At 41.1% G+C, this 16,350-nt stretch overlaps 1 protein-coding gene across 1 annotated transcript; it reads left to right on the forward strand.

Annotated features, from left to right (window-relative positions):
- Positions 1–2,835: 2,835 nt before the first annotated feature.
- On the forward strand, positions 2,836–15,574 carry LOC128355163 (serine/threonine-protein kinase 35-like). Its single transcript, XM_053315403.1, has 3 exons — positions 2,836–3,346; positions 4,714–5,455; positions 15,079–15,574. Exons 1-2 carry the CDS (start codon positions 2,851–2,853, stop codon positions 5,430–5,432), a joined length of 1,215 nt encoding a protein of 404 aa, XP_053171378.1. The 5' UTR covers positions 2,836–2,850; the 3' UTR covers positions 5,433–5,455; positions 15,079–15,574.
- Positions 15,575–16,350: the final 776 nt, after the last annotated feature.

A 16,350-nucleotide genomic window follows, 5' to 3' on the forward strand; every position in this document is an offset into this window, starting at 1 on the left:
TACAATCGATAATTTATCTGAACAATATTCTCAGCCCTCGTATCGTCTGTACGACACCACATGGACATGCTCTCAGTTCAGAATAAGTTCTCTGTTCAAGTTCATGTTTCCAAGGCAACCGTCTGTTGGGCTGTCACAAAAGCAATATTTGAAGGTGATTGATAGCCAAGTGGTTACTGCTCATGCTTCATGGTGACCGTGTTGCTGGTTCAATACCAGTGAGGAACTTTCTCTCTCTCTCCATACCAGCTACTGTTAAATTAAGGTGAAAGTGCCCAAACATAAAACTAAACTTGACTATTGCACTTAAACGTTTACATTTTTGTAATGTTGTATGTATAAAGACATGTAGGCGTTGCTTTCAAATAGACAATATTAAATACTGGCAGTGTTGGGATGGCTGAAAAATTGACTTTCTTTTTTGCTTAGAAGATTTCATCAACTACTGAAATATATATAACATGTTGAATGTAGCATTTAAATACTGTTTAATGAGGTAGGGCAGGCTAAACAACACCACACTTGCTTGTAATCAATACCTTACTTGTTTGAGCTATATTTTTATATTTCATATTCAGTTGCTGGCTGCCAAGTAGGCCTACGTTTTGTACCTGTTGGGGTCTGCATGAATGTTAAATGTGCCACACACACACACACACATACACAGAATATAAATGTTGAATAAGTCGACCACTCGAGACAAAATGTTTCTCTTTTTTTCATTAATACTCACTGTTGACTGTCTTTTCTTAAATATACACATCATCTGCATGTATTCATTAATATTTCTAACTCCTTTGGGGAGTAGTAGGAGGACTGAGCCCTTTGTTTCTCCTGTTGTCATGGTGAATCATGTTATCTGTGCTCCATTGATGAGGGCTTGGTATCTCCTCATGCACGAGCTTCACTCAGAGTTACATTGACTCAGAGTTGATTGAACTAACTGTTAACACTTGTTCTGAAACAGAAAACTCTGAGTTTGACAGCTCAGAGTTGGTCAACCTAGAGTTAAGGTTTTAACTCAGAGTTAGTTAAACCTGCTTCCTGAAACAGGCCTCTGGACACTAGACAATTCAAATATTCATATGTCAGCAAAAACAAAACAACAACAGCTACATTTAAAAATGTTTCGGCGTGTGTGTGATTAAAGTCTTAATTCTATTCATTTAAACGTGAGACTTCACGTCATCTCCCAGCTACGCTACTCTCTCCGCGTGCTGCAACACGTGTTCTCGCGGGGTATGGACTCGGGCACGTGAAGTACCATGCTGGACAAGAGTTTAGAGGAAGAAACCATCTGGGAAAATCCGACGGGGGAGCAAATGTAAACACAATCCTGTAAAAGAATAAGAGAGTCGCAAATGACGAATATATTTCTAATGCCAATGGAATTTGAGTGTTAACCACATTACAGCAAACATCTAAAGGGCCACTAGTACTACGCTTTGTTTGGCGTCTAATTCAAGCAGGCATGTGAGACACTAACAATAAAGCGTAACTAGGACGAAATAAAACACATTTCTGACATTTCCACAAACTGTAGCAAGTTGTATGTATTTAACATACCCGTTACAGTCTATTGTAAATTCAGCGACACATAGCCAACAGCCCTTCTTTGTTGTACTAAATGTACTTCGGTACCCCGTGTTCTTTGGAAATGGTACAACTGAACTCTGCAACCCCACGTCCCGCAGCTCGGTCAAGCTGCACGCACTGCGCGAACAAAGGCCGGAAGTGTCTATATTTTTACATTCAGAAATAAAAGTATTCCATTTGAACTGATAAAGAAATACAGGACAGTACGGTTGTACTAAAATATGTTCAAATAAATGGGAAATACATCTGGGATTATTGTAGGTAGTCTTTGTTTATCAGATGTCTTAAATAAAATGAATGACTAAAAATGAATTCAATCTTTTTTCTTTTCTTTTTTTAATCAATTCTCGTGTTACTTATATGTCAACTAACCTTGAACATCACCAGAAAATTGTAATAGTTCTGCAATGAATGATAAGTAAGTCCTGGTATTATTGGATTTGTCATTCTGATTTGAATTTGGTGGTGAAGTGGTACTTTTGTGGGGGGGGTTTCAATCAAAGAGTTTTAGGCACTAACAATGATTTGTATTCCATTGATTTAAAGCTGCAACTACTGGTTGATTGATCAGTCAGTCAACAGAAAATTAACTGGCAACTATGTTGATATGTGATTCATTGTTTGGGCCACTTTTCTGGCAGAAACATCAAACAATTGATGGTTTTTGGTTCTAAAATGTGAGAATTTTGAACAATACACAATCACATGAAGAAACACCTCAACGCCATCTAAGTGCTGCTGGTAGTCTTTAAAGGAGGAAGACAGCACACAGACTTTTTCATTTAATCAACTTGTAGATTGAAACAGCATTGTGCATTTTCAGGGGCTGAACAGGAATACTGGGTCATCTGTGTTACTTTTTACATTATGATACCATCTTGTAATTAAATTAAATTGTTTATCCAGCCAAAAGAACAAACTAAAATAAAAAAGCAAACTGAAAAACTAAATAAAATGTAAAAAATAATATAAAATGTAAAAACTGTAATAACCCTGATCCAGACTGTCACCTCGCTTACTGAACACACAATACAAACAACTGAATAATAAGATTTTTATTTTGACGGTCCTAGCCGGAAATCAGTTCGTAAGTTGCAGTGGCTTCCTGCTCTTACTTCACGTCCTCCTCCTCCCTCCCTGTGGAGCGGAGTAGCTTTTTTCCTGGTTCTACACAGTGAGGAGGCTGAAGCACCAACCGCAAGAACAAAATGTGGACTTATTTTTATTTAGTGTTTGAATCGTAAAGGATTCGCCATGGATACACGCGGCGTCGACAACTGGCGAAGACGCACGAGGAGCGCGCGAGCATGCGGCAGACAACAGACCAGGGCGCGAGCCGACGAGTCCGGCGTGCTGCGGTGTCTCAGCGTGGGAAACACGGGAGAGGAGGACCATGACATGGAGGAAGACATATGCGTCTTTAAGCAGGACAGTCTGGAGCAGAGGGTCATGGCCCCTCGCTACAGCCTGCTGCGGGAGGTAGGGAGGGGGACGTACGGCGTGGTGTACGAGGCTGTGGCCCGGAGGTCCGGTGCTAAAGTCGCCGTGAAGAAACTACGATGCGACGCGCCGGAAAACGTGGAGCTAGCTCTGCAGGAGTTCTGGGCGCTGGCGAGTTTGGAGAAAAGGCATCTAAACGTGGTCCAGCTGGAGGAGTGTGTGCTGCAGAGGAATGGCATGGCCCAAAAAATGAGCCATGGGAACAAGAGGTCCAAACAGTACCTGCGTCTGGTGGAGACGTCACTAAAAGGTGAGGCTCGGTCAGCTCGCTAGCATCAGCTGTTTGAGCTCAGTTACTTTCTGTTACAGTGAAATCAGTGCTGCGGCTGCCTTTTAGTTTCACATGAAAGCCAGATTCAAATACTCTTTCTAAAGCGGTTTTACAGTAGTCAGCTGTTCACCACTTAAAAGCAATGTGACGTCAAAAGTTGTTGAACTGAATGCAGTTTGGAGGTTGTGTACAAAGCTTCCTCACATTTACACTTATTTACTGTATAAGGACAAACTAAGGAGACGTGTGTCGCAGATTTAGCTACTGGAGCCGATCAGTTGAGCTTGGATGAGTCACACTGATCATTAGCGTTAGATAACACAGAGGAGATTCTGGCTCTTGTTTCCTTTTTTCTTTTGTCTTGACATGCGTTGTGTTGCAGTTAGGTTTCATCGATTTTACGTTAAAAGAAGGAAAAAACCGAATGCTTGTGATGTTTAGTTGGTAGTGTCAGCTTTAACCTTATGAAACGTCCTTTCTAGTAGAGTTGTTGTTGTCGCCATGACAGGCTCACTGGGGGATGGGTAGGTTTTTTTTTTTGTAAGGGAGCTCCCGAAGCTCACACTCACTAAAATGGAGTCTGCTGTGTTGGCTGTGTTTACATAGGTATTTTGGCACATTCCAATGACACTTCTTCGACTTTTCCCCCCAAATTCTCCACATCAGCAAAGTAATTTGCTCGTCGTCTGTCTGTATGAGCTGTGCTGCTTTCCTAGGTGCAGATTTTGGCGTGTCTTTGTTAAAAAAATCATTATTGTGGTATTGTGAAAGACAGAATGACATAATACATCTCTATCAATCCACACAACCTAAAGATTTCTCAGCATTGATCAGTGTCTGGTTGTGTGCAGTTCCTTCCTGATCACAGTGGGATTCTTCCTGTCAGAGCTACTTCTTATATACATGTCCATTAGTGACTTGTTTGGAGTTATTCCAGCAGTATAATTGGACTTTATATAATGGATAGGTTTGGAAACATGCCAAAGCGTGTTAGAAATGCTTTGAACCGGTTTCGCCAAAGTTCGGCTCTTTTGTAGTTTAGGTAAATACCACACACACACAAACATACACACCCTTATGAGGAAATGCATGTTATTAAGTTACAGTAAGTTAGTTAGTGTTCACGTTCACTGGAATTAGTATAGCATCACATACAAGTAGAGTGCATGAAATGGCAATAAAACTACATCTATTAAACCATGTCTGTAGTTGGATGCCTCGTTTCTCAGTGACAGTGACAATCATATAAGCTGTGTTAAGCACAAAGTATCTTTTCATGTTTTCTTTGTTCCTTCTTGAAGTGTTGCGTATGATTACATCACTGTGTGACTGTGGGTCCATTGCAGGTGAGAGACTGCTCAGCCCCCCAGAGGAGCCCTGCTACCTCTGGTTCGTCATGGAGTTCTGCGAAGGCGGCGACCTCAACCAGTTCATCCTGTCCCGACGGCCCGACCCGCAAACCAACAACAGCTTCATGCTCCAGCTGACCAGCGCCATCGCCTTCCTGCACGAGAACAACATCGTCCACAGAGACCTCAAACCCGACAACATTCTCATCTCAGAGAAGTCGGGGACGCCCGTGCTCAAGGTGGCGGACTTTGGCCTGAGCAAAGTGTGCGCTGGTTTAGGAAACACCAGTGAGGGCAAAGAGGGCGAGGACAAGAACAAAAACGTCAACGTCAACAAGTTTTGGTTGTCGTCGGCGTGCGGATCGGACTTCTACATGGCTCCCGAGGTGTGGGAGGGTCACTACACGGCTAAGGCTGACATATTCGCCCTGGGGATCATCATCTGGGCCATGCTGGAGAGAATTACTTTCATCGACGCCGAGTCCAAGCGGGAGCTGCTGGGAACGTACGTGAGACAAGGGACAGACATTGTGCCGGTGGGTGAGGCACTTCTAGAGAATCCAAAGATGGTTCTGAACATCCCACAGAAACGCAGGTCATGCATGTCCGACGGAGTGAGCAAGCTGCTGCAGGACATGCTCGCCGTCAACCCTCAGGACCGGCCCGACGCTTTTGAGCTGCAGGCCAGAATGGACCAGGTCACATGTGCTGCATGACGCTCAACCACATTGATTTACAGGTACGTGCGACTTCGTCTTCTGTAATCACTCCATGACCGCCGTCAAGATTTCAGAACAAGCTATCTGTCACTTTATGAATGAAACCGAAGCTCCAGTTCTCTCTGCAGTGTGCTGTTCACCCTGCAGCTGACAGCAGGGCAGGGCAATTCATTAAATTGTATCCTTTAATTACGTTTTTTGGCTTCCAGCGCTTCTGAAAACAAGATCATGGCGATAAAACGGTTATTGTTCCACATTCCATTTCAAAGTGATGCTTTGGTTCTGTCTTGTGTTATAAATCCTGTGTGTGTGTGTGTGTGTGTGTGTGTGTGTGTGTGTGTGTGTGTGTGTGTGTGTGTGTGTGTGTGTGTGTGTGTGTGTGTGTGTGTGTGTGTGTGTGCGTGCGTGTGTGTACGCGTGCGTATATATGTATAGCAGAGACATTGGCGTTCCTCAGAGAGTAACACCAGGTTAGTCTAATCTCTCACTCTGATTACACAAACACAGGGTTCTCTTTCACATGACTGTTAATTAATCAACTTAGTGGAGAAAACAAGTGTAACCTGTTTATTTAAATGTGTGTAAACAGCCTGCAGGTTAATACAAGTCAGTGACGTCTGTCACAGCTCTTTCAGTATTGATCACTCTCCACACAGCATGCATCTCATTAATCATACAATAATATGATCTCAATTATTCAGGTCTAACTTATTTTTATTTATAATGTTGTTGTATTGAATATATGTGTAGTAGTTTTCAGTAGGTTGTGGAAGTGAAGTACAGCATAGTTGATCTCATTTATTTGAATTTATTTATTTTTCCTAAAGGAGCTGCATGACTCTCATAACAGTACCTTTCAGGTAGATGTGCTTTGAGGAATGAGGAAAGGATGCTAGCATTAGATGCGCTAGTCAGTGACTCAATGTTGGGTGTTATCATGCTCGCTACGTGATATTTATTGAATTTTGATAATGATATATCAGCCAAAATATCGTTATCGGCCGAGATATTCACCTTGTTGACTAACATCGGTCAGTGTTTCCCATTAATGATACAGACTGTGACGGCCCATCATAGTCTAATTTGTGTCTCCACAGTCACAGTGAGCTGAACACATCTGTACACTTTCCAAAACGTTACGTTGTTTTAGGGCTGAGCGGTAGATTAGCTGAATGAAGTTGTGACAACTTTTTACTGTCTCTGTCTCTGCTGCACGGAGACAGAGGAGAGGAGCAGCTAACGTTAGCCTCTGCTGCTGTTTGTTGTCACCTCTGCTCTCAGAGAGTCTGTTCAATGCGGGAATATTACTACTGTATTCATCCTCACTGTTCTGTATGAAAGGTCCGGACATTGAATGGAGGACAGAGTTGCTCCGTCAGTAAGCGGCTACAGGACGCTGTTATTAGCAGCTGTGGTCAAACGAGCTAGAGAGTGAATAAAGTGAGGGAGCGCTGACAGTAAGAAAGCCGTTGAATCAGATCAATAAAACTTTATTTTCTGATTGTTTCACAGCGGTTACGTTCAACAGCACTAATAAACTTCCCCACACACTTCCACTCAACCCTGCAGCTCAGCCTCAAACCTCTGAATGTGAAACACCTGCGTGCTGTTTAAAACACAGCAGCAGCTTTATGCTGCTTTACTTGGTTCAGTTTAAAAAAGTCTTAATGAGAGATCTTCTTTATTTCCATCTGTACAATAAATCAACTCTGATCCTGATCCACATCTGGAAGTCTTTTATTGATCAGCAGACAGTTAGTTTAGTTATTTAAAGAAACACAATGTTGAAGAAGATATTTACTGAAACAGTATTTTATATGTTCATAAGAAATTAACTAGTTGAGTTCAGATAATCACTTCTGCTTTCTTAGTTTCAGAGATGATAGTTTGTTTCAAACATTTATTAACAGGTAAAATGTCTTTCTTGTGATTTGTGGGTGTGACATTTTATTCCCCTAGAGGGTCACAGTGAGACCCCTCCACCATAGTCTCTCAAAATTGTGTGGGAAACACTGTTGGTCTATCAGTACATAACATTGTATACAATTTGCTGTATCCTGGTTATTGTTGGTTGGACAGTCAGTCCCTAATAATATAATGGATCAGTCCTAATGGTTCATCTCTTATGTAACATAAATTCATCTTATCAAAAAAACAAAGCTGCTTGAATTCAGTTTGAAATGATGTGAAACACATTTAGTCAGTGTGCAGCACTGGAATGTCAAACATGTGACTGAAGGCTTTGATGAAGTGCATAAATCAAATGACTTGAAGTCAGCCAACATCTTTTACTAACTTCCTGTAGTCATTCAGTGCCAAGATAACCGAGACAACTGCATTTCTTTATCTCAGTAATATGTTTAAGTCTTAGGAAGACCTGAGACCATTTCAATAATATAAGCCCCGTTTCCACTGCAGGAACTTGGGGTCATTTTATGGGGCCGAGGCCGTTGGTGCGTGTCTCCATAGCAGGAACCTCCTCTGAAGGACAATCTCCTGGAACTTTTACGGGGGCTAAACGAGTCCCTGCCTCAGGGTAGGTTCTCCAAGCAGCCATGAAAAACTCCTGGGTGGGGCTTGAGGTTAACTCGGTGCTGATTGGGTGTACTCAAAGCGTGTGGTCAAAATAAGTGCCATTTTTAAAGCCCAGTAGAAGAAGAACAGTAGCAGAAAGCGTGTACACTGCCGGAAAAAAGTTCATAACGTCCACCGTCATGTACACGAACACACAAACCAGAAACGCAGCAACCAGCTCAGCTCCTTCCATGTTCACCTCCTCGTCGTCGTTTTCTTTGTTGTGCTTTTTGCGCGTCGCCTTGGTGACGTCACGGTCAGATTCCTGTGGGTCCTATTACAGTCCTACTCTGCTATGGAGACACAACGGTCTAGAGTACCGAGTGAAAGGACGTTCCTGTAAAGGTCCCGCTTCCTTAATTTTACCAGGAACATGTGACGGATAAACTTGATTGGTCGTTAGTCTAGCAGCATCCTTGGATACCGTGGAAATCGCTGACCTGACCTTTTCAGTTTGGCCAACAGCTGATCAGAATGCATGATCTAATATTTTTCTTAGGATCATGATGAATTTGCTGAGTCATCATGTCTGGAGCTAAACTGTCAAAATACATTGAGACTACACATATGAATATACTAGCTGCATCAACACACGTCATCCAACCTTCCTCTATGTGACCCTTCTCCTGACTCAGGCTGTACTGTACTGTTACTGAAATAAAGCAGCATCTGTGAACCAAAAAAAATGGCCTAAAAATAGGAACTGAAGAGAGATGAACAAAGGGATGAGCAAAAACGGAGAGAAAGAAACTGACAGCAGCAAACTGACAGCAGTCTCTTAAGAAGAGGGTGAAAAACTGTAATAATTCATGATGCTCTCCCATGCATTATCTGGATATAGCCGCCGTAGCCATTAGCCACAGAGAAATAAGCAATCCTCGTCTCTTCCCTTTAAATTAAATTTCCGGCCTGTGTTTCCTGTAAGTAGCCAGTGAGTCAGATGCTTCACTGTGTACATTTAGAAAGAGTAGTACTACCTGTAAACTCCATCTTGCAATGGCTTAGAGGCCTAATGACTCATTTTGCATCCAAATTTTAACCATTTCTTCTCTTCTCAATAAAATCAGAGCTCAGACAAGTCATCCACACATCTATAAATCAGTTCAAATGTATCTCTCCTGATTGTTTCCTGTGGTATTAGTTGTGCCTGGAGCAGTGACTGCCTGGCAGAATAATCAATATAATGAAATCTAATGAAAATAGATAGATAATAGATAATAGATAATATAATCCTCTAATATATTCTCTCAAAATGGATTAAAAGCAGAAATTTGATGCGGGGTCCACAAAAAAGGAATGTATCCAAGTTATTCATACGTTTATTTTCACATTTTGACCCCTTTAAATCTAAACTAAACCACATCAACACAAAAAAAACCTCATTGACCTAAATATAAATATATATAAATAAGAGCAGCTGAGTGACACACACACTCAGGTAGAGGAGGGCTGTGTGTTCTGTGTGTGAGGATCATGTAGTGTGTTTACGTTAGCTGAGCTTCAGTGTAGTTTGGCTCTCTGGAGGAGTTTTACAGTCTTGGTCCATGTCATGATCTTTGTCCCCCGGGTGTGTTCTGGCCTGTCAGTCAGGTGTTGTAAATAACACACACACATGCACGCACGCACATACATACATACATACAGTGGGAGGTGTTGTGACATGTTCCACTCCCGCTATGCTATGCTATGCTATGCTATGCTATGCTGTGGGCGTCTGACCCCAGGCACATATTTAGAAAGTGCTGTGCTCAGTGTATGTGCTCTTATGTCTTCTGTTTGTGCTGCAGCTAACCAAGACTTATGCAACTAAAGCTGCAGCCAACCCCTTGGCCCCAGGGCCACACATCCACCAACACACAGATGCTTGTGTTTTTAAAAAAAAAGGCTGAGTGAGCATTTTCTCACTCTTCCTGTTGTTTTCTACATAGATAGTCGATGTAACATTTATGAATCTGCTTGTTATAAGTAGATTTTTCCCCATCTATGTCAGACATTATATCATATGTGTTTGCCTTTTGTTTGTTCTTCCCTGTGTGCCTGGCTGTGGTGGGGGAGGGGGAAGATTGCATATTATGTGAGCAGGGTGGGGTTATGAGAGTAGCAAACACCCCAGCTGACCTTCCTTCTCTTCCCGCTCTGCTTTCCGCCTATCAGTCTGCTGCGACCCCACCCCCCCACCAACCCCCACCTCCCCCAACTCCTCCATTCATCCTTTCCTCCATCTCCCAGTCAGCCCCCTGCACGTTCTCCACTCACTCCACTCAATATTTGTCAAGAAAAAAAGAAGGAAGAGTAGTTCACACTTTCACCATACGTCATAAAGCAATGAGTGATATTATATTGGTTTAAAATGGGTTGTAGTCTGTTTTTAAAGTGAAATAGTTAGGAATGACAAAAGCACCTGTGCACAGCTGGCCTATCACAGCATAATGTGGGTGTAAATGTGGGTCAGGTTGTTTGTGTCAAAGTGTCAGAAACGGACACAGTCTGGGCGGGGGTTTCTAAAGCTGTCCGACCAATCAGGAAGCAGTTCTGATTGACTGTGTCAATGATGGGGAAACCCTTTTGTTGATATTTGGGCTTTTAAAGGCTCAATGCTAATGAGGGTTTTTTTTTGTCTTTAATGGACAGTTAATAGTGTGTGTTTTAACCACTCATCCAGCAGGACACACCTCCTTCTTTACATTATGAAGAGCAATGTATAAATCATTCATATGATGTCGTCTGGCATCTAATTATAATAATAATTATTGTTCATTTATTTTATTTATTGGCCAATGTGACCTTCAGTTAAATGTGATTGTCTGGTTAGATTTTAAACATTTTCATTAGTTTACACATATAGAAATAATGCAGATTATATACCAGGGCCTGACTCATACTTGATTTTATACCTTTAGTATGGAGCAAAACAATTCTGATGTTGATATATCAGCTGATAATGTTATATGTACTGTATATTATATACGTAAGCATGATTTGTTTTTAATGTTCCCTCAATTGTGCTTATCAAACACTATCCAGGAATATTTGACAGTTTAAAACGTTATTGTACAAAATGGCATCAGAGCTCTGAAACAGTAAAAACACAGCTGGGAATTAAATCAACATAATTAGCTATGAATTAAAAAAATACACAGAACAAAAAAACATTCATATATAAGAAACATGAAATGCTTCCTTTTATAACTTTTTTTTTTTTTTTTTTTTTTTTTTTAAATATCAGCACATATCAGACAACATATTTACTGATACATATATCTGTGATAGGTCAATATCAGCCAATAAGTTCAGCTGAGCGATATATCGATATCGCTTAGTTATGAAATAGGTGACCGTAGTAATATAACTCATGATAGTTAGTGTTAGTGTGATCTCTTCAGGATAGCAGCTGTATTTAAGCCACACATGTTTTGTTTTAGAATAAGAAGCAAAAACTGCCAAATATTCACTGATGTCAGCTTCTGTGGCCAAAAACTGTCAATGAAACAAAAACAGTGACTCATAATGAAAAGAATCAGCTCTAATAGGATGGAACATACTCTCATATAGAAAGGACGTTAACGCAGTAAATTGTAGCTCAGATTCTCTCAGATTCCAGGAGCTCAGCGGGAGCCTCATGATTCATTCATAGATAACTGGACTAATGGTTTTGCGTCAGAGCCTTTTATTGTAGAGAAAGCAGACATGCCAGCGTCTGAACCACACTGTGCTAGACCATGATGCAATGCTGATGCAAGGTATGCTCAGACATTAGCTGCAGAGACTAAAGAACAGCTTTCTTTAGGAACTTTTTTTTTTAAATCAAAGGTTCTCGTTTAGTTTGGTTTAGTTTAGTTTAGTAAGATCACCATTAGCATTTTGCTGGGCAACAGCTACTCTTCCTGGGTTCCACAATTAACAGAAAAAAACAATACGGTTATATAAACCCACAATATAATACAAAAATACAATACAATATAAAAAAAGGAAAAAACTCACTAGAACACACAAGAAAGAGGAAAAAGAAATATAAAACCACACACAGCAAAACTCATTTTTATCTCCATTGTACTGCTGACAGAAGTCTCAACAATAGACATGACCAAACGCTCAGCCTAACTGAAATTTAATCCTGTGTGTGTGTGTGTGTGTGTGTGTGTGTGTGTGTGTGTGTGTGTGTGTGTGTGTGTGTGTGTGTGTGTGTGTGTGTGTGTGTGTGTGTGTGTGTGTGTGTGTGTGTGTGTGTGTGTGTGTAAATACCATAGGGGATAAGTGAGAAAATGTGTTTGTTTAGCATTAGTCAACACTGTAAATATTAGATCTTTTTGTAGTGTTTCAGGCTCAACCGTCACACAGTTTGGATAGAAGAAAGAACATCCTTCTCAAACATGACTGAATATTTAAGCTGTGTATCACAATGCTGCATCAGTAGTTAGAGCATGTTGACGTGACCAACAACCGTGTTCTTTGATGAATTTATAAAGCGCCAAACCCACAAACTCCGTCAGCCCGAATTCCCATGCTCCATAAAAATCGACAGCTCAGCTCTAATAAAACATGTTGTCTTTACATGCTGCTGCATTAGCCTCCAAATCCACGCTCCAAGCACTTTTAAGTCTGTTATGTAACCGAGGACGGGAGGGAAAATATATGACCACAGAGTGCAGCTGTGACTGCACATGTCATGTCAGACTGAACACAGGACTGCTGCAGCTTCTGTCAGACTAAGGCTGCTCAATTATTTGAAATTTGATCGTGATTACGATTTAGGGGCCAAACGAACTCAAAACTAATAAAATCGAGGGGAAACTATTTTTAATAATAATGAGATAGCGCTCAATAACAAAGGTTTTATTTTGAAAAGCTTAGACAGGAAGCCGCCGCAGCACCGTTAGTTTGACAGAAGCTGAAACACACAGTGAAATGTTTGAACTGTAAATAAAAGTGCAGAGTTTCCAGCCTGCGTCAGACGATGCTGAGTTTACTGACTAATTATTAAAAACCAGGATGTGATGTGTGAACTATCGTCATGGTAACTCTCTCAGTCTCAGCACTAATATCTCTGCACATGTTCTGCTGTGTGTTGCATTAAGCGGCAGATAAAAGGCTGCTGCTGGGAGAGAAAATTAATTAAGCTGAATGGACAATAATAAAGCATGTTCTAAAGTTTAAAAATTGTTTTAATATTTGTGATTTCAATTTTGACCCAAATAATCGTGATTATGATTTTTTTATCGAGCAGCCCTATGTCAGACTGAACACAGGACCGTTGCAGCCCCCCGGCTGCCGCACATTAGCTCAGGATAATCCTCAACATGGCCGGTCAACAAAGTGACATGTAGTCAGACATGTAAACAAGCTCCGGACCTCCCAGGCTATTTGAAAGCGTCTGTGGCTCCCTGGAGTCAGCTATCCTGGCTGTGTGATTGACAGTAGGCCCTGTGACCTCCAGTAAAAAAAGCTCCTAATGCTCCATCCCACCTCCACAGCTCCACAGCTCCACAGCTCAGGCTTCAGTTACACCCTGTCATCTCCACTTTACTCACTCTAGCTTCACATTACATCATCTATATCCAATCATGTTTCTTTATTCTCTAAAATATGGAGCAATCAGAAATGCATGTATAGAAAGGCATCTGTGCTGCTCTGTTGATCCTGTGTGTGTGTGTGTGTGTGTCTGTGTGTGTGTGCAGTAGGCAGGGTACACTGCAGTAAAAAAAAAACAGTCAGACATCATTTGCTGCAGCAGAGTGGCGTCGCTGCACTGACTCAGCACATCTCTGTGTTTCACATCCCTGCCGCCGTGCAGTGAGGTTCAGCGGTTAGGATGAAGCTGTTAGGGGTTAGTGGAGTGTCTGCATCTCTTATTATGCCACACACACACACACACACACACACACACACACACACACACACACACACACACACACACACACACACACACACACACACACACACACACACACACACACACACAAACAAACACACAGACATGGTTTTCAGGGTGTGTGTGAAGCAGCCGGCTGTTAGGTGAAATCCTCCAGGGCTCCTCACTGTCTCCTGGAGGAATACACAGTTAGTTTGTTCCACAGCTGCTGACAGATGTTCTCCTGTCAGGGGAGCAGCACTGTTGTATTAGAGCTTAAAGGCTCCTTCCACTCAAACATGTTTTTTTTCTTCTTCTTGTTCCTACAGCTGGATGTTGTTTTCTTATCTGTACACAGTTTGTTTTTTACATTCATCTGCTGAAGGAGGAGAGTGTTTCTGTGCTCATGTTAAATCTCAGGATTTGTGACTGTAGTAGTAGAGTCTGGAGCCAATCACGGTCCAGTATTCAATTTACAGAGGTATGATGGTGAAACTTGAAGCCAAATACCAAACTAAATAACACACTTATTTTTTTTCAAAGCAGTATTTTTATGTGTGGAATAGATATTTAAATGATTTATCTATTTATTTTATTTATTTATATATTTATTTATCTTTTTTTATACATGTTTTTATTCTTTATGTATTTTATCTATCTATGTAATTATGTATTAATATTTATTTTATCTTTTTTTAAAAATGTGATTTATCTAAATGATTTATTTATAATAGTTGCAGGGGAGGTTTCAGATAGTAACTCAATGAATGGACAAGTCATTCCTCAAGTATTTCTTACATTTTCAAGACAATCTTAGCATCAGATTTCATGTGGTAGTTTTGGGCTGAAGTTGGTTGTGTGAAGAAGGTCAGAGGTCACCAGAAACATTAAACCTGAGAGTCATTAACGTGCGTGAGGCCAGTGGGAGCAGCTGGTCTTATTGACAGAAGCTGTTTGCAGACGACATTCGACTGTGTTTACACGCACACAAGAGAGCGGGTTGTGCAGCTGATCAGAGAACACAGTTTCATGCTGTTGTGCTGTGTGTACTCTACATGGAGTGTGTCACTAATCCCATTTCTCTCCTATTTATTGCAACAAGCCTCAAGCTCCCTCCTCTCGACTTTCCCACATGTGCAGTCAGACTTTAAAATATCAGTTGTGTGCCTGTTTCTCTTGTTCTCTTGTTTCTAATGACTGTTCTCTTGTGTTTCTCTGTAGATACGTGTTGGTACCTGGAGCTGCTACATCACAGAGGGTTTCCCCATTTTAATCTGAAGACTGTGAAGATAAAGGAGAAGTGAGGAAAGCAGTTAAACCTGCAGTTTGGATGCTGAAATGGGATTTTTTTTTTTGTAGTTTTCTTTGAACTTGTTTACAGTGAGGTCACCTGCCAATCATGATACAGAATGTTTCTCGCCCCGAATATTGTAACAAAAAAAACAAAAAAAACCCTTACGTCTTATGAAAGTGACGTAGCCAACTCCTCCATCAAATGTCTGGAGAAGTTCCCATCAGAAAACACACACATGACATCATGCTGAACTAAAGGGACTGTTTGCTGATTTGGCTCCACATAGGAATCTGTCTTTACTGCAGCAAGCTAATCTTGTAGCTCTGGTTGGTTTTCAATGTTCACAATTTTCACATCCTGCACTTTGATCATATTCAATGAAACACTGTGACATCACACACACACACACACACACACAAACAAACACACTCCTGCTTCATGCTATTCACTTCTGCTATTTTTTGTCCCAAAATCGCAACGAAGTCTGGTTCTGTCTCGTGTTGTATCTCCCGTTGGTGTGTTTCAGCATCAGCACCACGTGTAACCCCCGGCGACGCTTGACACAAAACTCTGTCAGCGCCCTTTTTTTCTATTGTCGGGTTGACATTTATTATTGTCTAGTTTACACTGAGGTATGCTACATGAGTCATGCTGAGTCATCAGGAGTGGATAATGTCATGACATTTGTGATGTTATATTGCTATATTAACATATATGGTGATGTAGTGTATACCCCAGATATTCAATTCAAACAGTTTTTGGCTAATGCACTGACTTAATGCAGTGACCAGTGAGTGTAAATTGTATATAATATATACACAGCATTACTCACAACATCCTGATGCAACCAGATCTTTTAAAGGGACAATTACCTCGTTATAAACAGCACAGCAGAATGATCTCACAGTAAAAACTAGTCATCATTTCCTGTTAGATATTTTTGAAACAGGGTTTAGTTCCTCTCTTCGTACTGCGATCATGTTTTCATCAGTGTGTCAGCCTGCAGGCAGCGCTGCTCTTCAGTCCAAAGGGATCAGTGGAAAACTCAGTCACACCACAGAATCAATCCAGACCTCTCTGCCTGTTTCTGACACAGCGCCACACATATTTTTTAAATTATTATTATTATTATTATTATTATTATTGTTATGATTTCCAAACCATTTCTAAAGTTCAAGTGTTGCAAACTGCGCGTCACA

Source organism: Scomber japonicus, chromosome 3 (genome assembly GCF_027409825.1).
Source record: "Scomber japonicus isolate fScoJap1 chromosome 3, fScoJap1.pri, whole genome shotgun sequence".
Lineage (NCBI taxonomy): Eukaryota > Metazoa > Chordata > Actinopteri > Scombriformes > Scombridae > Scomber > Scomber japonicus.

What these genes read in the sequence shown, in the direction of transcription:
- LOC128355163 (XM_053315403.1), top strand. Translation starts at nt 2,851, where the DNA reads ATGGATACACGCGGCGTCGACAACTGGCGAAGACGCACGAGGAGCGCG. An exon ending in GGTGGAGACGTCACTAAAAG is followed by an intron (nt 3,347 to 4,713) that starts GTGAGGCTCGGT and finishes GGTCCATTGCAG; the next exon opens with GTGAGAGACTGCTCAGCCCC.